Here is a 25,985-nt window from a genome sequence, read left to right on the forward strand (position 1 = left end):
ACCATTTCAATATCGCACCTGCGGTCGTGTGCCTGTTTGGAAATCGATTTGTTTGTGGGTGGACACGTTCAGGGATACTGGTAGTGTGCAGAAGAAACATAATGGACCTTCCAAAACCCTTAGCACTACAGAAAACATCGAAAGGGTAAGGGCGGCGATTTCCTCTAGGCGATCTACACACAAACATTCGGTTGTTTCGCGAAAAAATGCTTTTGAAGCCTTCCTCGAAAGCCTGCCTCAGGACGGCCACCCTCGAGATGTCGTTTTTAAAACCAAATAAAATAAAACTTTAAATGTACTTCTATACAAAAAAAAATAAATAAATCAATATTGCCAATACTTCTTGTGTTACGATTTTTTTAAAATAAGGAAGTAACCACGACCCACCCTGTATTAAACCTTTCATTGAAAATCGATCTTCAATATCCCAACTGTTAGTTAAGAAATTTTATGAAGTCGGGTTGGTGGTTTGAAGACTTGGAAGCACGCAGATATTAACAAACATTTTTTTTCTCCAATCGCTACCTTTCAAACCAATCGTTTTCGTCTATTTCAAGAGGGTCCAATCGTGTTAAGTAGAGCTTTCGTTTTTTGTTATTTGGTAGCAATCAGTTTATTTATTTTTGACGTTTTATAAATTTAAAAACAGCTCCATTCTATCGTCTTAAAATGTGTTTAAATTGCCTATGAATAACATAAACTTAAGTTTTGTTTAACAAAAATTAAATCAGACCTTATCAAAGAACTATGAATATGGCCCATAGTGTTAAAAAATGGATTTAATCGCCTTCTCAATCATTGCTGGTCGAATGAATTCCACAAGCGAAAGCGCAATCTTATACTTTTATAAGATTTCCAATCCAACCAAGCCTAAAAGTATTCAGAAGAACTAAATCTGTCACCTTCTTTTCTTCGAAACTGAAGCTTCTTTGGAAGATGGTTCAAAAACGTTTAGATCGCATTTGACTTGTTTCCAGAACAACGCAATATCTTATTTTTGATCTTTGGTATAGTCCTGTGCCATGTGGGGTTTCTCGTTCAAAAATTGATACAGCCTTTCTTATTGTGCCTTATTTGTCGTTTTGCCCTCGAGTTAAAAGAATTCATTATAAAACTAAAACAAATTATTGATAAATAATTACTTTTTGTAAAAAAAATTTTTAAATTTCAGTTCATTTGAATTCAGTGATAGCAAAATTTCAAGAACTTTAAAATTCGTAGCAGTTTTCTCACTAAGAATCTACTTCGAATGGTCTCCAAAACTTTACTTTTTAAAAATTCCAAATTTCCAGAAAATAACAAATTATGTACTATTCCAATTAAATGGTTAAATTTTAAATTTGTATGTCTTCCACAAGTTCTAGAGACATTTGTAATTTTATTAGGTTTCTGTCCTAATTATTTTGGCCATAACTGTAAGTATGACATACTCGTACTCATGTATGTATGCAATGCAAATTCAGTTTTAAGAGTTCTTTTGGTGGCGAAGATAAGTTTTGTTAAGGGTGTATGTGGGTGTGGGAGTTAAAGGGAAATAAATGGTGGAAGAAGAAAGGGGGGGTAGTCTTCTTATCTCAACGAATTACTGTTGATGTGCAATTATACGCAAGAGTAAATATCTTTCAGTACACAAAATACCCTCTACCAAACACCTTCTAACTAAATCCAAATACAAATAAAAACAGACATACATATGTACATAGATTTTATCCCCCTCCTTCAAATTATGTAATTTGCAATGAATTTATTTCGTAAATTGCCTTTGATTTTGTGAGTTTATGGTGCGAAGAATATTTTCCTTCTAACATTTAAAATAATTTAGAGCAAATATTAAATTCAAATGATTTAAAAAAAAAACACCAACACACAACGTTAGATGTTTTTTAAAGGACATTTATGTTTTTATCTAGTTTTATGTACTTTTTTGGTTCAACCAAGGGAATTTTTAAATATTTTTGTTTTTAATTTCTTTCCATGAAATCGTTTATTAATTTTTGTTTGGTTTTGAATTTTCTTTTTATTAAATATACGTCACATTAATTCTATAGTTTTGTTCTCTTTGCATATCAATTGTTAATAATTTGTTATATATTTTTACAATAAATGTATGTATGTATATAAATTCTTAATGGATGAATAGTTTTTTTTTAATTGATTGATTACATTTTCAGAATTATTAATTTATTTAAAGCGAGCGACGACAAGAATTGAAGTGTAACGATTTTTCATCACGGAAAACTAAGTATCAATTTTTCACTAATGGAAATGTTACATCGGAGGAATCCTTTAATAAAAATACGACTGAGTTATTTCGATTAAGTATCAATAAATTGACTTCGAATATAGAATTGCAGGGAGGAGGTTATAAATTTCGAATGGTGGGGGATTGTTTTTGGAAAACCGAAAAACATCGTGTTTAGGAAAAATCCATAAAATTAATCCTAGGATTTCTTGAAAAATCCTAATTATGCTTTAGAAAGAATGTTCGTTAGGCAAAAACTTTAGTTACCATCGATTTACTTAAAACTCAGGAGAATAAATTGCGTATTCAATTTTTTAACTTATGTTTATTTTAACCGTTTTTAAGAGTTAGGAATGCTAACTTGATATATGTAGACATGGACAAGTCCGAAGAATTAGAAGTACTAAGGATTGAAGGGTTAAAGCCTATGCCAACTAAAATTTTGTTTACAGCAATTCTTGTTAAAAAAGTGATTTTCAACTGAACTGTTCCTTACATTTCCGACCTTATTTGTAGACATGAATTAATACTTACGTAAGGAAGAAAGTAGCAGGTTTTCCACTGAACATTTTTAACTATATTTATGTTTCTGAATTTCTGAATTGATATAAAATCTTAAAAGCATTTTTGTAGACGAACAATCCCGTTCTCCCGACTTAGAAAAAGTAAAGATTGAGCGGATGGCTTGAATGCCGAGCTCTTTAAAGCAGCTGGAGATAAGTTGGTTAGGAGCATGCACCAACTAATTAAATATATGGTCGGAGGAGAGCATGCCCGAAGAATGGAACCTCAGTATTAATAGCCCGATCCTGAAAAAAAGAAGACCCTCTTAACTGCACCAACTATAGAGGAATCAGTCTACTTAACATCGCCTATAAATTCTTCTCTGCCGTAATATGTGAACGGCTAAAGCCCATCGTCAACAACCTGATAGGTCCTTATCAGTGTGGTTTTCGGACCAGGAAAGTCCACAGTTGATCAAATATTCACATTACTGAAAAAAGAACCCGAGAACACCAAATCGATACCCAACATCTTTTCATCGATTTCAAGGCCGCATGTGACAGCATCTACAGGGACGAGCTGTATAGGGCATGTCTAGTTTTGGCATCCCTATCAAACTCGTCCGTTTGTGCAGGAGTTCACGCTGATCCATAAAGGTTGGAAACAACTTAACAGAACCTTTCAATGTCAAAAAAGGTTTTAGACAAGGTGATGCGCTGTCATGTGATTTTTTTAACATCGTGCTTGAAAGAATAGTGCAGAGCTCACACGTCAACACTAGAGGCACTATCTTTCAAAAGTCTGTCCAATTACTAGCATATGCTGATGACATTGACATAATCGGAAGAACTCAGGGTGATATCAATGGAGCTTTTTTGAGTATTGAATCAGAGACGGCAAAAATGGGTTTAATGGTTAATGAGGGCAAAACAAAGTACATGCTGTCGTCAAGAAAGGACATACAACACCGACGTCTTGGTCAAAACGTCACCATCGACAGACGTAACTTTGAGGTAGTCAAGGACTTCGTCTACCTAGGCTCCGCTGTAAACGCAGAAAACAACAACAGCGCTGAGATCAAACGCGGAATAACTCTTGCTAACCGCTGTTTCTTTGGACTAAGAAAGCAATTGAGTGGTAAAGTCCTTTCTCGAGGGACCAAAGTATTGCTATATAAGACCCTTATCATCCCCGTCTTGCTATACGGTGCAGAAGCATGGACCATGACAAAATCGGATGAAAGAACCTTGGGTCGCTTCGATAGAAAAAATCTTCGTGTGATCTGCGGTCCCGTATGCATCGAAGGGGAGTGGAGAAGAAGATGGAACGACAAGCTCCACGGGCTGTACAGCGACGTAGACTTAGCCAGAAGGGTAAAAGTCCAACGACTAAGATGACGGGGTCACGTAGAGCGCATGGAAACCAATGCTCCGACCCGGAAAGCCTTCGAATCCACACCCACAGGCCAGCGCAGTAGTGGAAGACCGCGGATCAGGTGGCGCGCACAAGTGGAAGGTGACTTCACCCAACTTGGAGTGCGAAACTGGAGCCACCTAGCAAGGGACCGAGCTAGATGGAGAAGTTTGTTGGGTGCGGCCCTAGTTCACAAAGGACTGTAGCGCCACCTTAAGTAAGTAAGTAAGTATTTTTGTAGACGAAATACTTGAATCCAGAAAAATAAGCAAATAGGAATCTTTCAAAGTTGTGGCTAAAGTAAAGCCTGGCAACGATACCGATACGGATGGCAACAATGCACTGTAAGTATGCAATCCACAACGTTTTATGTCTTTCGGAATGCGTCTCGAAGTATTGCACGAAATGGTAAAGTCATTGCCGAAAAAGTACAAAATCGTGTAGTTGCAGTCAAGAACTTCCAATTAGAACAACTTTAATTGAAGGCATAATTCTACGAAGAGGTCTAAGAAAATAAGAATCACGAAAAGTATCAGCCAAGTTGTCAAGGGTATCACCAATTCCTAGGTGGCTATTTTCCGTAAAACCGAGATTCTATAAGAAATGGTATAGGAACACGATGAGCCTTTACAGAAGTAGCGCCGTGATATTTAAATCAAATATTAAGAGTACTCTACAGTCTAGAGTTAAACTTCGACAAGAACCAATATTTTGTCCCATTAGATTCGATCCTAACCAAACAATACTTCTTGAAGGCCGCTTTCAAGCAGGAATACTCTTTCTCTTTTGAATGACCTGAAATCTACAAACTGTTTAAACGGTCTACAAGAAACAGAAGCATTAGGAACGTCATGTTGTCAAAACTATCACTAAGCACATGCCAAACGAGTCCTTCTCTAACTTTTCCAAGTCACCAGAGATTCCAGACGATAAGAGCGAGGTTGGTAAAGAGTTCCAGAAGACTCCGGGCAACAGACTTTGAAATTGAACTTTTCTTTAGGGCTCGCAACATTTCCAAGGCAGTACTTTACCACACCGGTTATATTGTCGATGACGGGGCTCAGAACCTATGGCGTTGATGATATGTACCAACTCAAAGCAACATTCCAAACTTTTATCACACAAAACAAATTTCGGATTACGATGTCTAGAAAATGTTCAAACTTAAACAGCCATCGAACCTCAAAATAAAACATAACCTAGCCAAAAGCATTTAATTTGGTTTGAAATCAGGCTCTCTTATCAAAAATACGTGCCTTCTGGTTTCATGAATCCCTTCTTTCATTTGATTAGTATTTACTTTTCGGATCGTTCAATAAAGTAGTATTAAATGGGTTCGAGTCTGAAAACCACAAAAATGCTGGAGTGCCCCAGGGCTCTGTTCTATCTCCGAGTTACTTTCTACTTTAATACATTGTTGCGCTGATGCTTGTACTCTGAGTTTCTTATGTTTTTTTTTTAGACTCGCATCCCTTTTCTTCGGATGTGGAATTGGAACCACAAAATATGATTCTGACCTACACGGCATATTAAAAATGGGGAATAAAAAACCACACGGAATTTAATGCTTAGAAAACCTAATGCCGTCTTGAATCGGTAAATCGAGATAAACCCCCCCCCCTTGCCATTATCCATGGATGGCACTTGCATCAATGAGACTAAACATCTCTATATTTTAACTCTTGTGGCACGATCACATACTCGATGTCACCAAAAATACGACAAGCTGTTGGGGTTTTCTAAGAAGAAGCAAGAAGTTTTTCTCCAGCTCTGACTTCCACCTGTTATCTACAAAACTTATATGCGTTAAAAGCTTGTGTATAACTCCCATATCCGGGCAGATGCTCCTGAAGCCTTTTGGACAGTATTGAAAAGAGAACATTTAGCATTTAGATTGATTGGTAATCATATCATCATTGGATCATTTACGTCGCTTGAAACGTTTCTTGTCTCACTCTATTTTACCGTTATTTTAACGTTTTATTCTCTAGAGAAATACCCAGCTGCATTCATCCCCTTTAACAGTTCAACCGTAATACTTGCGCTTCTAAAAATGCTCATCAGTATACCATCGAGCTCAATTTCGGTCGTACTGTCAAGTACAGAGATTCGTTTATCAGCCGTACTACGCGAATACGGAATGACTTACCACACTCTGTGTTTACTAAAAAACAAAATAAATTAGGTGGCGCAACAGTCCGTTGAGAACTAGTGCCTAGTGACTTACAACTTTCAACTATTCCTGTGTGCAAGTATTGTTGTCAGGGATACCCGTGGCATGACGGTTAGTGCGTTGGACTGTTATGGGAGAGGTCCAATTGCAACTTAGATAAATTTCAAACTACTTTCTTATTTCAAGACAAGGAAAGGGTAATATTTAATTGCTTTCCCTTAATTTTTTATAACGACTGTATATCTTCTGGGCTTCTAAGCAATAAGGTTATTAATACCAGATTTTAGAATGTTATTCCACTGCCTCTGAATTCCAGCGAATAGGCCAATTTTGTTCTTAAAAATGTTGCTCCCAATTCTTCTCTTAAGAATGTCCCATAGGTTCTCTGGCTATGGTAAAACCTCACTCTTTTTTTCTGTGATTCACTTTGTGCCCAACTTCGACTTGTGTTTGGGATCATTGGCCTGTTGTAACGTAAATTTCCCAATAGGCATAAGGCAGCATGGTGTTACAAAGGATGTCTGCACAGTCTTCAGACTTCAATATGCCTTCCACTTGTCGAATTGGCCAGATTCCTTGGCCAAAGAAGCAGCCCAAGACCAAAATTGAAGCATTTTTACATTTGACGGCCCTTTAAAGTATTTTGGATTAAACTTATCACCTCTTGGCCTCCTGACATGTTGTTTTCCACCTGATCCGTGTATATTGAACTTTGATTTGTCAGAAAATAAGACCGTTTCCCATTTTTTGGGACTCCAATTGAGTTGAGTTTTTGGAAAAGCCAAATGAGCAATAAAATGGCTCTTTTGCTATTTGAAAGTTGATGGGTCAATGGGTAACCTAAGTTCAATTTTTGCTTCCCTGGATGATGCCGTGGGGTTTCTTTGAAAGAAATTTGTTATTTTTCAATCACCTTTTAATGTGGTGCTTATAGGCTTTTCTCCTCTATGATGGCATAACACCTTTCCTCATTGTATTATTCTACAAAAAGTTAATTCGTGATTTTTTCAATTTAAAAAGAATATATCTTAAAAAACCGTTTTATCGCTCAAAGTCCCGGCTAAAACTACCTAAACAAATCAAGCTACACCTATAAACTTACCAGCCTCAAAATAAATCAGTTTAACCGTTATCAAAATGTGGCGAAAAAAGAAATGGCCACTAGTTGCAAATGTTTTGAACAGCTGATATCATTATTGTTTTTGTAAAAGCAGTGCATTTGAAGAATTTGCCGGTGGGTCAGTGCTTTAAGATTATGAGCAGTAAGTTGAAACATAAAAAAGTCTAAAGCAACTTTTATATAAACGAATGTTCGTTGATAGTTGCAAAAATGATATTCAGAGTACTGTAGCTAAAATTGGATTTTAGATTCGGAATCATCACTAAAAACTAACTCTTAAACGAATTTTTCAGATACATAAAGAAATTATATTCCAATTTTTTCCAAAAATGTATATAGATTCAAATGAAGTAAGTCATAAGTCATTTCATAACTAATAAAAAATTATGTAAAATTATTATTTAAATTGTTTTTAGAGGATTAAGATTTGTTTTTTGTAAAATTATTACACAATTTATTGTTAAGAATTAAGTATTGCATTCGTACAAAATTTCGAACTTAAGATTTAAATCACTCATGACATCACGATGGTAGAATATTCGAAAAATATACTTCCGACAATTCCTTCTGTGTCTTCATCCCTACAGCCTAAACCAAAGGGTCAATTTAATTTAAAAATTGGGAATAAAGGCTTTGAGATCATTCGAGTAAGGTGTTCATTTAAGACCAACATTTAAAGTCGTACAAATAAATCTTTATTGGCCAAAAAGATTTGTATGAAACTTTCCATAGACCATAGACCATAGACCATAGAATATAGACCATAGACCATAGACCATAGACCATAGACATAGACCATAGACCATAGACCATAGACCATAGACCATAGACCATAGACCATAGACCATAGACCATAGACCATAGACCATAGACCATAGACCATAGACCATAGACCATAGACCATAGACCATCACAGGAAATAGTCTAAAGGCGGCGTCAAATCGCACGCCGAAGCGGCCAAGCAACTGGACCATTTCGTGAGATAACACCGTTCTCCAAACTTAGTTTCCAATAAATTGATTGTGACATTCGTGATTTAGCTTACAGTGTCGTCCTGTTGTAACCAACGAGCACACCCGAATATCGGACGTTGAAGGTGGAGCAGAAAACACTCTTGACTTGTTTCTTAGCTCAGACCCTGATAAATGCTCTGTTAGTGTTCTATCTCCTCTAGGCACATCTCACCATTAGGTTATATCAGCAAATTTCCGGCAGTACGGCTTTCGTAGCAATAGGTCCACTGGTGATCTCATGGTTCATCTCACAGAACAGTGGAGCAAATCTTTACATCGCTTTGGAGAAAGTAAGATTTTTGCACTTGATATTTCAAAAGCATTTGATAGGGTTTGTCATCAGGCTCTCTTATCGAAAATGAGTGCTTTCTGTTTTCATGAATTCGTCCTTCATTTGATTAGTAATTACCTTTCGAATCATTCAATACAAGTTTTATTGGATATATTCAAGTATGAAAAGCAAAAAGAAAAAAAAGCTGGTGTGCCCCAGGGCTCTGTTCTATCTCCAGCACTTTTTTTCATTGTTATTAATGATCTCCTGTCTGCATCTGTCTAATCCAATTCATTGTTTCGCTGACGATAGTACTCTTAGCTTTTCATATTCGTTTTCAGATTCACAGCCTTCTTGTTCGGATGTGGAACTATGATAAGCTCATTAAGTTCCAACCTAAACAGCAGTATACAATGGGGAATAAAAAATCACGTGGGATTTAATGCTTCGAAAACATAATGCTGTCTTGAATCCTTAAATCGAGATATACACCCCCCCCCCCCGTTGCCATTATCCATGGATGGAACTTGCATCAATGAGACTGAACACCTCTTGTAGCACGATCACATACTCGATGACGCAAAACATACGACAAGCTATTTTGGTTTTCTAAGGCGATGCAAGAAGTTTTTCTTCACCTTTTATTTCAACCTGTTATCTACAAGACTCATATAAGTCCAAAGCTTGAGTATAACTTCCATCTCTGCGCTGGTGCTTCCGAGACTTGCTTAAACCTCTTGGACAATATTGAATGTAGAGCATTTAGCATTTAAATTGATTGGTAATCATATCATCATTGGATCATTTACGACGTTTGAAAAGTTTCTTGTCTCACTCTATTTTACCGTTATTTTAACGTTTTATTCTCTAGAGAAATACCCAGCTGCCTTCATCCCCTTTAACAGTTCAACCGTAATACTTGCGCTTCTAAGAATGCTCATCAGTATACCATCGAGCTCAATTTCGGTCGTACTGTCAAGTACAGAGATTGGTTTATCAGCCGTACTACGGGAATGTGGAATGCCTTACCACACTCTGTCTTTACTAAAAAAAAAATTGTGTGGCGCAACAGTCCGTTGAGAACTAGTGCCTAGTGATTTACAACTTTCAACCACTCCTGTGTGCGAGTATTGTTGTCAGGGATACCAGTGGCATGACGGTTAGTGCGTTGGACTGTCATGCCAGAGGTCTTGGGGCCTATGCCATCTAAAGTTTTTGCACGGCTACTGCCTCTTGCAAGGAATTCACAAATTCTCTTACAGTAATTTTTGTCATAAAAAGTGCTTTCTCAAATTTGCCCTTCGGATTCGTCTTGAAACTGTAGGTCCCCTCCATCCCTGATTCTGCTTTAACTAGTCATTGAAATATTCAGTAATTCAAAACAAATGTACAGAAACATCTCCTTTCAAACCCTCACTCCGTATCTTAATGCTCAGCTCACACTGTGTCTCTGCATAGTAAGGGTAATAATATCCCTTTGATTGTGCGCTAATTAAAAAAATTGACATTTAGTAAAAGAGGCTAAACCCCTTTTTCAACGTCGCATTTTTCTAGTCAACCTTGTGTTAGTTTCTTTAAATACTTTGCCATTCAACCTTCATAGGGATTACAGTGTCATTTAAGTCTTCTCAGAAAAAAACGTGCTAAAACTAAAATAAGACATTAAAAAAGAGACTTATTAATACTTCTTTCTCGTTAAAAATAAAACCTCATAGCTATTAAAAAGAACAAAACCTGCACTTAAAATACATAATATCATCCCATCTATAAACATAAGTATCTATGTATAATTAAAAACTACCGGCACCTAAGGGTTATCACATCAGCATCACCAAAAAAAGGTTATAAAAAAAACTCGCTACACAATTTCTCTGTAACTCCCTAATTGAAGTTTTGTATTTGTATATTTTTTTAATAAACATTTGTGAGTTTATTTTATTGCTGATGTTATTTTAAAATCTGATGCAAAGGTAAAATTTAATTTATGCAACTCTGAATTAATTCAAAATTTATATATGTATGTTTTTATATATGAAAGGTAACTACCAAACAAAATTTTGCAGTTCGTGATTTTGTTTGGAGTTGCAATTTCCATTTTTACCCTTAATTTAGCTTATAACCGTGTGTCGGCTACGAGTTGTGGTACAATTCTTCATTTCAGGAAGCACAAATTATCATAAAATTTTCATTTTTCATTTTAAATTGTGTTTTGGTAGCAATTAAAAAAAATAACATGTCTGAAACAGAAAACGTAGGGGTAGTTTGTGTTGGAAAGAAAAACACCCTCCTCATTAGGGGTTAAATAATATTAAAAATATTTGATTGTTAAAATATTCAATGCCAATTTATCTACCTACTCGTAGGATACCATATTTTTAAAGCTGTAGTACAAAACCCAAACCAACAGAGTTGAGTAGAAATGAAAATGAATAATATCCTTTTTGATTTGTTGGTGTGATATGAATTCAAGCAAAGCAAAGAATTATAAGTCACGCTATTGTCAAAAAAGAAAAATATAAATAAATAACCTCTCGGGCTCCAGCCCTTGCTTGATTGAGAGGTGGCATCAGGAACCAGAAAATGAGTTGTTATCGTTGGAATTGGAAGGAATCGCATTCGAAAGTTGTGGTTGTGGAGGCAGAAATTGATGTCAGGGTTAAATTGATTGAGTGTTTTCATATTTTTGATTTTAAATTGGAAATATATAATATGTAGGTAGGTAGGTAACTCCCAGGTGATTGAAGAAGTATGGTGGTATACTAACTGGGAGGTACCTAGTTGTTCGAGAACGATGTGGTATGGATGACTTAATTTATAAAACGAACCAAAAGTGTCATTTGTTGGTACCTACAAAGATGTTAAGTTTGAAGTTATTCTTCAAATAAATTGCGTTCAGAAAAATGTATTTATTACCTTGTTTGCGGTTGAGAAATTATTTTGAATGAAATTAAGCCATAGAAAGAAACGTTCGTCGTCTTTATCGTAAATGAATTGAAACATTTGAAAAGCACTGAAAAATGAATGAGGTAATTCAGCAACATTTCTTTTTACAGAGATTCAATGTCCTGTTTGAACAACTTAATTTAACAATGGCGGTAAATTAGGAAAGTAAATCCGATAACTAGTTGATGAAAAAAACAGAGTTGGGGAAAAATATTTAGCGTAACAACAACGAAGGAATACCAAAGAATTTCAAAGAGTCATCCTTTTTAGCGATATATAATCTCAATTCATTACGAAAACTGTATACTTAGATGCTATGCCTTAGACTTGTACCTTGGGCTAAACCAAACAACACAATAAGTTGTTTTCAGGCTGGGTTTCGAGCTAACCCCTCTACAGTTGATCAAATTTTTACTCTAACTAATGTCGCTAAACGTTATTTGGATAGGGAACTAATCTCTATGCTTTTTTTGTAGATTTTAAAACTGCCTTTGATACTATAAATAGAAAACTATTACTTTTCAAAGTAGCAGGTGTTGGATTATCAACAAAATTTTTAAGAATATATTAGAAACTTCTTTCAAATACAACAGCGGTAGTTTCTTATGGTAGAACCTCTTCGCAACAATTTAAGACAGAAGTGGGTGTCCCGCAAGGTTGCATTTTGGGTCCTTTTCTCTTCCCACTTTTTAATTACGACATTGAAGACAGTGTTCCAGGGGGTGTTTGTTGGTTGGTTGGTTGAAGTGGCTCTCCAGATGTCATTGACTCACCTAGATCTCAAGGGTCCATTGTGATAACAATATTGAGGTTACTCATGGGAGAGTAATGAACTTAAACAAACCATTTTGTACTTTCAATGAAGTTAGAGAGACATTTTGTGTCAATCGTTGCCAGTTCACTGGTGTTATCGAAGAAGGGATTACCGAGAAAGTTATTCCTTCTAATGGAGAGTGCTGGACATGTTCATAGAAGGTGTTGGACTGTTTCTGCTTCCTCATCGTCCATGCAGCTTTTACAGAAGTCAATTGTGTAGACCCCTAGCCTCAGAGCATGTCTTCCTATGAGGCAGTGTCCCGTTATTACTCCAATTGTAGAGCTTATACTTTGTCTGCTAAGGGATATCAAGCCTTTTGACCGTTTTAAGTCTATGCTTGGCCATATTTGCTTGGTTGCTAGGCAGGTGGTACTCTGTGACCATCTAGTATTTGTTGTTTCTAAAGCATATTGCTTGAGAAGATATTTGCATGTAGCAAGTGGTGTTCCTATGTTATGTTTTTGTCTAACATTAGGCAGAAGTGGTCCGTTTTTGGCGAGCTCATCGGCTTTGCAATTTTCCGGAATGTCTCTGTGGCCCGGCACCCAAATGAGGTGAATATTTAACTGTTCCGTCATCTCATTCAGAGATGATCGACAATCGTGGACTATTTGAGAGTTTGTGGAGACAGACGCGAGAGATTTAAGAGGGGCTTGGCTGTCCAAGAAGATTCGTATATCCTTGCAAGATATAACGTTTTCTTTGAACCACGATAATGTCTCTTTAAACGTCATTACTTCTGCCTGGAATACACCACATTGATTGGGAAGTCTGTATGATGGACTGGGAGTCAGTTGTTCCGAATAGATACCACTTCCAACTCCGTAATCAGTCTTTGAACCGTCTGTATGGAAGTGTACAGCATCGTCTTCCAGGGGTCTCTCTTCTTCCCAGGAGGATCTTGTTGGGATGGACACATGGAAGCTTTTACCGAATACCATTTTTGGGGTGGTCTAAGCGATCTGGGATAGATCTGAAATTGCCTAGAATAGTATTATGTCCAGTATTGTTACTGTTAAATTGAGAGCTGGCTCTAAGCCTCACACATAAGTTGGCTGCCATCATTTTGGAGAAGACTTCCAGTGCTGTGGTTGGTGTTGAGCGAAGTGCTCCTGTGATGCACATACCTGCTGACCGCTGGACTTTGATGAGCTTATTTAGATTTACCATCTTGTCTAGTGCGGTCCACCATACGACAACTCCATAAATGAGTATCGGTCTGATTACCGAATTATTGTAGGGGTTGTATTTTACGGTGATTTTCTTATTAAGGTGCTTTTATATGCGGATGAAATTGTATTTCTTATTTACTTTTTATTTTAAAACATTTGTACTTTATATGTTGAAAAAATAAAGATAATAATAATAATAATAATTACTCGAAATTTAATTTTTCATACACACATTAAAAAATACATTTCCATTAAAATAACAAACAATTGAAAAGTATATATTTTCAATTGCAAGTAATCAAGACTTATATTTTTGAATAACAATTACATACAAGGAGTCTTCTACTAAGCGGATCCTCAAATTTGTATTTAAAGTTGAATGCAACAAACAGCAACTTCACTAGATGTTCAATTTTAGAAAGTCAGATCGAAGTCAAAATGTTCCTTGACTCAGACTTTTATACCGTTAGTTTAAGATACCATTCTTTTGTGAAAGAAGGCCCTAGTTCACACAGGACTGTAGCGCCACCTTAAGTAAGTAAGTATTCTTTTGTGAAAAAGTTAATCGGTAATATTAACACCTCTGGAATTATTCTTAAGCCCAACTGCGTTCATAGTGTTGAATACAGAGATTCGTTTTTTAGCTGTACTGCTCAAATGTGTTTCTTGTCATTGGAATGTTTAAGAATGTACAATGTACACTGATACTTCTTTTCTAACCCTCTTTTTTCCAAATGTACTCAATTGATATAGACCTGTAGAACTTTCTTTTTCAATGGAAAAAGTCTATGGGGTTACAAAATGAGGAAGGACTTGTTACATCTCCTCCACGTGACATAATAATGTTTGGAAATCGCCAAAGCAAAATGCCTATTGCGTCATCGTAATTCTTATCATCTAATTAAGGTCAAAAGAAATTGACTATAATCACCTGATAGCTTTCGACCTTGAAAAAGTTGTTGGCATTTTTAGTCATTTTCAAACAAATTATAGGAAGTCACAAATCCCGGAACCATACAATAACTTTGTAAACAACCTTTCATGGAATGTTCGCATATTCGACATTGTCAAAAATGTTATTAAGTTCTTAGAATTTCTCGCAAGAAAATTTGCATCCTTGGCTGTAATTTACAAAGCCTTAAAAATACACACATATTAAACATATTTGGGGAGGTGCCCCTAAAGACAATATGTTTAATTTTTTGAAAACCTAATTGAGTCGAAAGTACATTTTTACCAAGATTTAATATTGTTTTTTTTTAGGTTTTTATTCTTTGTAAAAAAAAAAACTGTTGGTAAGATTTTCCTCAAAATTTTACTGAGTGTTAACAAAAATATTTTTTACAAGATAAAAGTAGTTTAAAGCCAATATCTTAAAGTTTTGAAAAGATATTTGATTCGAAAATCAATTTTTACCAGCTTTTATTAATTTTTTTGTTAAGGTTTGTTTTCTCAAACTTCTTCTGAATGTTAAAAACAATATTTCTTATAAAAAAAACCGTTAATTGGATTATTTTTTTCAAAAAATATACTTGTTTGGTATCACGTCAAAATATTATATGTATATAAAATTTTATTCAATTCTCGAGCGTTTTTGGATCATGAGATATTTAGGGTTAACCAAAATTGTCACCTTTTTTTAAACTGCTATGGTAAAAAAAGCGCCCACACAATTTTTTTGAGAGCCCTTTCTGCATCTTTCTGCCTTATTATCTGTATAACAAAATTTATTTGAAGTCGATATCTCTGCTGGTTCTTGAGCTATGGACGACGAAAAAACGTCGCGAAAGTACAGACGCACGAACATCTTTCTAAAAATCTTTTATTTCGACTCTAGGGACCTTGAAACGTCGAGAAATGTCAAAATTTTCAATTTGACACATCTGACCCATTACAATAACTTCCTATGCCTAAAATCCCAACTTAATAATGACTTTCTAATGGGGAATGAAAAATTGAATACTTTAAAAACTCATTACTGTCTTCTGCCATTAAAGCGTTACCCTCCACAATACTACTTTCCATGTCAACTTTTTGTACTAGATATATGTCTGCTTGCCAAATATGCTACAAGGTGCTTAGAGTTTTTTAAACTCGAGGACCTTTGCTAGAAAATGTTCACCATGTCTGATTTTGCTGTAATTTACAAAGCCCTAATAATCGTCTTAATTTGAATACAACTCACATATTTGTGAAGGTACCCCTTTAAAAATTTTAGGTCTTTTGGGAATAAGCCAAAAAATAGGCACACAATGTGTTTTTTGTTTTTCGTTATTTTATAGGCATTTTTTCAAAATATTCTGTCGAAATAGCCAGCCTTGCAATATTCTCCTCAAACAATTCAGTCGTAATACTTCCACTAATCCACTTCCCGGAATGCAAATCAGATTTCTTTTGAGCTCAATTTTGGACGTTTTTCTTAGCCGCCCATCAATAATATTTGAAATATTTTTCTCAACTTCTTTATAACCAATCTGCGCAGATAGAACAGGATTTTCACTTTGGAATTTGTTTAAACAAATTTCGTGCCTTCTTTACTCAAAAACAAATTTGTCACTACCTTTTTTCTTTAAAATATTTCCTATTTAATGAAACCTTACAAAAAGAGCAGCGTTTATTCCTACAATTTTAAGAGTTCAAAATTAACATCCATCTGTAAATGTCCAAATGTGATTGTTCGACCGAAACTCGAATTGGAAATTTGGCAAGTCAATTTTGGAAATCTCAGAATTAAAAGAACCCTCAAGTAGTTGATAATCGAAATATTCGAGTATTCGATAAAAATGTTCTTTAGAAGTGCGTTCGTTACTCCCTTTTTAAAAACCGCAATATCTAGGTATGCAAGTATTTACTTACATACCCATGAACCTTCCTTCCTACACAAAATTCTCCAAGAACAGTCAGCAAACGATTTTCCTTTGGTTGTCACCTGCATTTCGCTTCAATTAACTCCAGACAGAGGAAAATTAATAACCAAAAAAAAAGAAAAAGAAAAAATCCCTATAACACAAAAATATTCACCGCGGTGCTGTCAAATAGCATTCTCCTATAAAATACTTGTGGTAGACCACACGTTCGAAAAATTACAACCAACAACGATGCAATAAACCAAAAGTAAAAATGAAAAAGAACAAAACCAGGAGCGCCTTTGCAAAGTTGTAGGTAGCGCTGGGTAGAGGATAGGTAAATGTTAACCAACCTCCTTTTGCACCCACTGAAAAACACAAAAATAAAAATGATAACTGTGCCAAGCTGTCGCAGCCACAAATTGAATTTCGTATTTCCACCAACGACAAAAACAGCAACAACAACAAGAAATAAATTCAAAACCAATTTCTACCAAACAAGAGGCAACATCAACCAGAAACAACAAAAAAACACCAAAATAAAATCAGATCAAAAGACAAAAAATTTACTCTGAGCTCTGCACTGCGCGGTACGGGCGCGCGTGGCGCTGAGGTCACTGACTTGGAAAATGCATTTTCTCCAAAGGAAATTCCTGCCCCTGAAGTTATTTGTGTCGTTCGAATCGCTCGCCATATGGATACCGAATCGGGTACTAAAGTAAGTACTTGTTGGCACAAGCGGGCGGCAAACTGACGACAACATTCAACTTTAAAGGAAAAGACTAGCGGTCGGCTGTGGAAGCATTATTTCGAATATGATCAATTGACAATCTTTGAAAATATCGAACTTGATCGATGATGACATACATAGCTTTACACTGAAGAAATGCAGTTAAGGTATTGTCGTACCTATCGTCGTTTCCGGTGTCAACAGAGGGACAAACCAATCTTATCTACAAACTTCTTCGACGTTTTATTAATTAAAATCGAAAAATGTGTGTCAAAGAAATTTCATATCTTCTTCTGTTTGGTTTTTTTTTTGAGAATAAATTAATCTGAAAGAAAAACTTGTTTATTTTTTTTTCTAAATCAAATTTATAGTCAATAAAATAAAATGCCCAAAATGTAAACAGACCATCAAAAAAGGCAGAAAAGAACTTACCATATCTTTAATGCGCGCGCTCCATTCTTTAAGATTCTTCTGTGAATCAAAAACATTTCCAGAAATGAACCTGCACATCGCTTTCAAACCCAACATCGGATCGTTGTCGTAGAGGCTTGACGTTGATGACGACGCGACGCAGCCAAAAAGAAGGAGAAGAGACAGACAAGACACCCACGTTTTTGTGTGGCTGTTTTTTAGTGCTTATTTTCGAAATTCACCGTTGTTTTGTGAATTAATTGCATGCATATGGCTAAATCAGGTTTTTGTTTTTCATTCATTTTAAATCTTTATTTCAGACTTAATGGAATGCATTTTCAGTTTTTTGTGCCTGCCTTTCCATATCTACCTACCTAAATATTTTTTTTTATTAATATTCATTCTTGTTTATGATTATGCCTACGTCGCTCGTCGTCGTCACCATTGCCGCCGCCGCGCGCCGTTACCACAAAATCTAACATTTGACAGCAGCAGTGCCGCGGTGACAGAAAATGTATTTACAATGAAAAAAGGCAATATTTTTATGCTATAAGAGAAATCTGGCAACGATGCTTCTTGCTTCTTTCTATTTGAAATGGATTATTTTGTGTGATTGAGTGGGAAAATGAGTGAGTTTTGTTTGTGTATTTTTATAGACTTATTCCAAAATATGACTGGAAATGAATTCTAGTAAAACCACAAGAAAAAGTTGAGTTGTTTTATGTTTTTCCTCTTCTTCCCCACGTAAGTAAACATAAGTTTGCCTGTATATGTATGTACATATAGGTTTATAGGTACGCACAGATGTAAAAATTAATGTAATTTTATGAAGAATTTCCAAATTATTTGACGATTTTATGGTGAAAAATTAATTGCAAATGGAAAAAGAAATCTGATTTTAAAAGGAAATCATAAAATATAACTTCCCATGTAAACTTTAGGTAAACATTTGGTTTAAAAGAATATAAGAAAAGAAAAACAAGCATAAAATTAATAACGAGTTTCTTTTTTCATGAAATGAGTAAAAACAGAGAAGCTGAGGGCGAGGGAGTTAAATGTTAAACGTAAACGAGTTAAATTAAAGTAGGTATGTATGTATGTACTTCTAATAAATTGCATTACACACTTTGTTTGGATACTTCTTCTACTTCTACCTACTTATAGCTATATCTATGTATATACCTACCTAACGATTTGAAAGACGGAAACTGGAATCATGAACGTGAGAGGATTTTTGAAAATGGAATTATGGATTTCATTAGACAAGAGGACAACAGACAAGACCAAAGAGACAACATCAAGAAGAAAAAGAAGAAGAGTAAAGGAAAAAAAGTAACATAAATTATTTGCAAATAAACAAGTTGAATCCAGGGAGGGCATTGAGAGTAAATGATTATAAATTTAATTTGCAGAGGAAATTTATGTAGTTTTAGCGTTTAGGGATGAGCTTAAGTTATTATTTGTTTCCATCATTGAAAATTTATTTTTGAGTGCTTGAAAAAGGTTAATTAGTTGATTAGTATAAAAAACAAATTTATTTGACCTAGAACTTTAACCTTATTTTGTTTAATCTTTTTTTGTATGATAAAATCGTTACTTCTTTTAATTTTTAAATTCGAAATAAATGGTTTGATGAAGGTGTTCCATTTTCTTTGTATTTCCACCCAACAGAATTACTTTCTATGATTAACTTTAATTAACAAGGTCAAATGAGGACCTATCAAAAGGGGTCTAAATTTAACTCAATTATTATTTTGTATTAGTAGCCGTGGCATGATGGTTAGTGCGTTGGACAGTCATGCCAGAGGTCTTGGGTTCGATCCTTGCCTATGCCATCTTAAGTTTTTTTACTGCCTCTTGCGAGGAATTGACAAATTCTACAAGCCTAATTCTCGTCATGAAAAGTGTTTTTTTTTAATCAGCGTTCCAATTTGGCCTAAAAAACTGTAGGTCCCCTTCATTCCTGACAATATTACTCGCACACAGGAATGGTTGAGAGTTGTAAGTCATTAGGCCCTAGTTCTCAACGTACTCTTGCTTTTTTTTAAGATTTTATTTTATTTTTTAAGGAATGAAAAATATGGAACTGGCCCCTTTTTGATGCAAAGCTAGATTTTAATGGAGGTTTTGTTAATTTTCAATGATAGCTATAATCTGTCAGTCAAAAAAGTCCAGTGATTACATGCAAAATTTGGGTCTTAAAATATTTAACAATAAGCGTTGTATTTTTTGGAATACAAACTAATTCAAATGAATGCTTTAAATAATTGGAATAAAATGAATGTTATTTATTTATGAAATGATAACTGATTGCATTCAGAAAATAAAAAATTGCATTCCAGTGAGAAATGTTTTTTTTAAGTAAAATGGTAAAATGAAATATTTAAAATATTTATTTACTTTCAAGAAAAATTGAATGTTTGTGATAAGTTTAAGCTAAAAATTATTGTGTGAAGTGGTAAAAAAATACAAAGGTAAAGTTTTTTTCTAAAAACCACTTCCGAATTTTGGCATTTGAAGATACCATATTGTTAAAGCGTAGTTTGCCAATAACAAATTGAATGTAATTTAGGTATATAGTTTTTTTGTATTAAGTTACAGAAGGAATAAAGCATTTATAGCTTACATTTTGAGAAGACTATTCGCAGTATTGTGCATAAATTTAATTCCATTGGTTCTGCAAAAGACTAACTGACAATCATACAGTTAACAAAACGCAGGATCTGCTAATAAAATCACTTTTGTGTGGGACATTGAGCAGTATTCAAAATAATCGTGTTTAAAGACCAAATTTGCGTCGTGGTTTGAATTTGCATCCGTACAAAAATTCCACTAACAGAGGAGATATAGTTCAAGGATCATAACAATATGCTTTAGTTGTATAAGGCAAACATTGAGGTCCATTTCAGATTATTTAGGACAGCACCATTTGACATATGATCAAGAAAAAGCTTTTATTAGGTTCCATACTTTCTTCAAAACAACGTTAGCCCGGATGTTATCGTTACTAGTTAGTTATAGATCGATGATTTTCAACACATTTTGACCCAAATTAGATAATTACCCCAAGACGTATGGTTTTACCTACGTGGATGATATAACGTACCTCATATCCAAGAATGCAAGAACTGTTGGAGAAAACCTCAAAGAAATGTTTACTATCCACAAAAATTGTGCAATTTGACATTTTTGTTTGATGTGTTTATTTTTTGGAAATCAATAAATAAGCCACAATCGACTCAAGCCAATAAACTCAATGAAATCAGTAAAATTAAGCCTGATTTAAGCACAAAATTATGGAAATTGTTACATTCAATTGAGGAGTATATGGTGGAGTGGAAGTTTTACAATATTTTTGTTTTGGAAGACCAATTTATGTTTGGTGACATTCTTAAAATAATGGTTTGATTTAAACGTGTTCACTTCATTTGCGTCTACCGCCTACGTAGCACCTTAAAATTTCTTACCTACCACTTACGAAAAGAAGTTGCTAGCAACTTTAAACAAAAATGCTGCTAATATATAGAAAAATATATTTGATTGTAATCATTCATTTTGTACATATTGTACGCTGTACAACAAGTTCATATTGTTCTTAAATATTTGTTAGATCTAGGTTTCTTTGTTTAGTGGAATATTTTTGTTTAAAAATGTGTTTGATGGCTGTTGGAGGAAAACGTTTTATCTTCTAAAAATCTTGATGGATCAAAAAATCTATAAAAGGTCGATATAATCTTTCAAAAAATGTGTTAACAAAATTTCAAAAATAATAATAGAATATTTAAGTCCAATTGGCTTAGCCGAGCGCGAAATTTACACAGTTTGGAAAGTGTAATTAAAATATTTCCCTCGGAATTGTCTCTTCAAAAAACTATAAAAAATCAATAATTTCCCATAATCCTTTGAAAATTTAAACCTTGTCCATTGAAATGGAACTCCAGGTGCCCTAGGAACTTTATTCTTGATGTATGAAGATGCAAGTTCTACTTAAGACATTATTAAAATGTTCAGTTATCGAAAATAGGAAAATTAAGAGGGAAATTTACTCCCTATTATTTAAGTGTTCTCATAAATATTTACGACTTATTTTCTTACACTTACTTTTTAGAGATCTGACAGACAAAATTGAGTAAAAAAATGTAGTAACAGAATCCAGAGTCTGGAAAATATACTAATGATAATAATCAGTCCAATCTCTTCCCTAAAGAACAACTTAAAAAACTACGGAAATACCGTTTGCTCTCTTTTTCGGTTTTAACCCTACTTTTTGTAAATTGTTTTTTGACTCACTTTACATGCCAAGAAGTTTTTTACTAATAACAAGTAAAAACTTTAAAATACATTTTTTAACTGTACAAAATAATCTATTAAATCGCTCAAAAATTTAAAAATCACCAACAGAAAAAATCGGTGAAGAAACGTCAAAACAAACTATTTTTCCATTTTTTATAAGAAAATGTAAAACTTTAAAAATATAAACGAAAGTTTAATAACTTTAGAACTTTGATATTTATTACTTTTAGCCACAAATTGATGAGTTTCCGCGTGTAAAAAATTAGTTCACTTCAATTGAATTTAATTCAATTTGAGCCACTTTTATGAATCCTTTCTACGAAATCCACCAAATGTAGGATATACAATGTTAAATTATTGAAATTATCAACTACAACCGTGTTTACTAATAGTTTTCTCTCGGGATTGAATATTAATTTATCAATCTCAACCCTCAACATCATCCCTGGCTAATTACTTCACACCTTTTATAACCTATTCTATACAATACACACATCTTCCAATTTATAATAAAAGAAGAAACATAACACAATGAGTATGAATGAGACCACACATTGGCAAACAAAATGCGTTTGACTGAAAAACCCATAGTACTGGAAAATGCGTAAAACAAGGTTAAAACAAAAATTCTACCTATTACCACTCACTAAAACCTCAACTAAATGAGTGGAAATGGAAAACTAAAAACCAAAAATTGTCACCAATTTTGAACTTCTTTAAATTTTCCAATCAACGACAAATTTTATTAGAAGAAATTTTATAAAAATAAAAATATTTCATAACAACTTACCTCATCAACTGCACTGGCGGTGGCGACGAATACAGCAACTAAGACAAATGTCAACATCCATTTAGTCATTGTTGCTGTTGCTGCTGCTGCTACTGTCACTCCTTGCCCTCGTCTGGCTCTAGCTCTGGGGACTCCCTTCATGTTGCTGCTGCTGCTGCTGGCGGTGGTAATCCTTTTATTGTTTGGTGGTGGCATTTCAATGAAGTTGCTTCCTAAATTCCTGAATTCCAATTTGCACACAAATTTCAAATCACAAACTCTTCTTTTTATTCTTTTTTACTTTGCTCGATTTCACTCTTTGTGAATTCGATATTTTCTTCTTTTTTTACTTTTCACTCACTTTTTTATCATCTTTCTTTTTGATTCTGATTTCTGGCCTCAGTTGGCTGGATTCACGTATACACGACACCGTAATTAATGCTGTTACACCCCAGACCCCACTAATTTATTTCGTGACGCTGACGACTACACGACGACGACGAGGTGAAGATAAAGAGAAGAAGAAAAAAACACTAAAACTGACAAAAACAACGATATGCGGGCGACCGTAGTAGGTGGGGGACGAAACAAGGACACAAATCTACCGACAGCGACAGGAAGGATGCGACGATTTGCATGCAAAGCTGGTTACACTATCATAAATGCCGGGTTAATCCCGAATCCGGATTTGCACTTGGATTTTGGAGCGGGGAACTATTTTTTTCTGTGTGTTATGCCGAAAACTCCAACAGAGCCAACACCACACGCACGTTGTTATTGTTGGGATTTATTGGGATTTGGGAATCGAGTTGAATTGTGAAGAATAATCACTTGTTATTGCTTTGCTTCTACTTTCCCTTTGACTCTTCTCACTATCACTATTCACTACTATCTCTCTTTCGCACCTCGAACGGACGGGAAACGGGATCCTGTTATTTTCCGTGGTGTTTCAATAATTTCAAGGAAAACGGACAATTTCTTTCTTTCACAGATTGAAATATTTTTGTATTTTTTAAATCATACACCGATTATTTTTAACAACAAAGAATTTTTTAATAAAATATAAGAAAAACAATTATATGGGGAATAACCACAAACAACGCACCACGGAACGCGAAAAAATCTTCAAAAATTAGCGACGAAACGCTAAGCAATGTGATGTGTGATGTCCACTATGTCGCAAGCACTCAAGACTTCTACTCGAATGGAAGCTAGCCGATTGTTAGTTAACTGTTTGTGGAAGTTTCAGTTTTAGTGGGTTTTTCGTGATTGAGTGGGTGTGGATGGGAATTTGGAATGAGTTGAATTAAATTCCAGTCGGTTGGTTGTCGTTGGTTTTGGAAGAGTGAGAGTGAGCGCATGCGTTGATTGTGGATTGGAATTGGAAAAAACAAATGGTGGTCATGAGTGAGATAATTGTTTGTAGCCAGGTAAGATTGAGTGAGAAATGACAACCCTGTAATAGATAGAGATGTGCAGGAAATTTAGAAGTTTAACGAGTATCGTTGAAATGAAATACGAGTCAAAATTAGAACGTTAATTTGCGGAACACTAAACAATATTTAAGGAAAAACAAGAGTTTGAATTGTCAACTTCAGTTGTAGGAAATGCTGTGAAAAGTTTAATCAATAGCCTTCTTTACCTCATTTTGTTTTGGAAAAACATAAGTTTTATAATCGTTAACATTGAATACTGCAAAAATTGGTCCTATTGTATCTTTTTTAGGTTTTTCATATCTAGAATAACAATTATCTTAAGGCTTAAGAGCACCTTAGAGGCCTGAAAATAGGCATTTTGGAGTTTTTTTGTCAAAAATGCTAGAAAATAAGTCGAGATTACAAAAACTATGGATAACAGTGACTGCGAACAATGAGTTTTTTGAACAGATTCACTTTATATTAATTAATTAAATTGCGGATGTGGAGCGTTTTTCAGAAAACGTTTTTCAGATAGTTTTGTAAATGAATTGTTTTCGTAGCACTTTTGCAATGTAATGATTTTTGACCAAATTTGGCACATTAAAATATAAATAATATGAAAATGGTATTATACAAAATAACTACCTATTTCTAAAAAAGTGTATATTTTTAAAGATTTATTTAAAATTTTAAGTAAATCAAATGTGAGTTTTGTCTAAGTTTGAGTCCGGACCATCTAAAAGAACGAAATACTGAGATAAACGTTTTTTTAATTTTTGACAAGCAGTAAATCAGGGAATATTTTGCAATACCTTTGATTTGCTTTAAATTATTTGCAGTTTTTGAAGAAATTTCAAAGACTTATTTTACTTTACTTAATTTAATAAGGCAAAGGAAAAACTTAATTATAGGTAAATTCAGATTTCCGTCAAAAATTCATTTTTTCGTAGCTAATGGAACACTTTCGCAATTGTATTTTTTGTATTTGTCGTTGGATTAGTATAACTTAGTTTATATGTAAAATAGTGCAGTAGAGCTGTCAAATTGTCAACAAAACATTTTTTTAAAAATTGTATTAATATTTATGGAAGGAGGAAAAAATCTGCCAAAAAATCCAGATCTTAAGATTTGATTTTAAATCAAAAATAAATTAATTTATTTTGCCTCAAGGGAATTGTTTCTATAGAACTAGATCAAAAATAAATTGATTTATTTTACCCATGGAACATCCTATAAGTAAGTATAAGTTAAAAAGATTATGGTGCTTATTTCCAAAGATTTTTTGTAGGATTTCAACATATTTTACTAAACTGACTTAAGTTAAATAGTTATTTTTTTTATTCATTTAAGTTCTGAATATCTGACATTTTTAATTACAGTGGGACCTGTTAACTGTTGTTGTTATGCGAAAAACTTGTTAAGAAGTTTCATTAATATGAATTTTTTTTTTAGACTTTAAATGGTCAAATAAATACCGAAGAAAAAATGAACACTGCTTAAAAAAAATTTAATGCAAACTATTTACTTTGACAGCTGAACACTTGCAACTGATTTCCAGTTGTCTGTTCTTTTTTTACGTGCTATTATTCAGAAATAATAAGGAACTTTATTTGCAGTCAACTGCGTTATTTGAAAGTAAAATAAAACGATCAGCTGTCATTTTGACATAAGTGGACTTCAACGAATAGTTAGGGAGATTTTTTCAACTATCTTTCCAGTCAACTTTCCAATGAAGTTGGCTTAGTAAGTTGGAAGGCAATTTTTTGGTAGTTGGCCAATCAGGTAATTGAAATTTGATTAACCTTCAAGTCTTTTCTGTGATATGAACCTGCTCAGTGTCATTCTTAAAC

General features: G+C 34.2%; 1 protein-coding gene and 1 long non-coding RNA gene across 3 annotated transcripts in view; one reads left to right on the top strand and one right to left on the bottom strand.

Annotated features, from left to right (window-relative positions):
- Positions 1–23,920, bottom strand: part of LOC129952821 (syndecan) — a 491,656-nt gene extending 467,736 nt beyond the window's left edge. For both annotated transcript variants that reach the window (XM_056065674.1, XM_056065673.1), the window contains exon 1: positions 22,739–23,920. In XM_056065674.1, coding sequence (XP_055921649.1) covers positions 22,739–22,933 — 195 coding nt within the window. In that variant the 5' untranslated portion in view covers positions 22,934–23,920. The remainder of the gene's footprint in view (positions 1–22,738) is intronic.
- Positions 17,442–18,363, top strand: LOC129952824 (uncharacterized). The gene is made up of 2 exons (XR_008782395.1): positions 17,442–17,938; positions 17,998–18,363. It is a non-coding gene; the product is annotated as an uncharacterized LOC129952824 (long non-coding RNA).
- Positions 23,921–25,985: the final 2,065 nt, after the last annotated feature.

The sequence above is a fragment of the Eupeodes corollae genome, chromosome 3 (genome assembly GCF_945859685.1).
Source record: "Eupeodes corollae chromosome 3, idEupCoro1.1, whole genome shotgun sequence".
In the NCBI taxonomy this organism is placed as follows: Eukaryota; Metazoa; Arthropoda; class Insecta; order Diptera; family Syrphidae; genus Eupeodes; species Eupeodes corollae.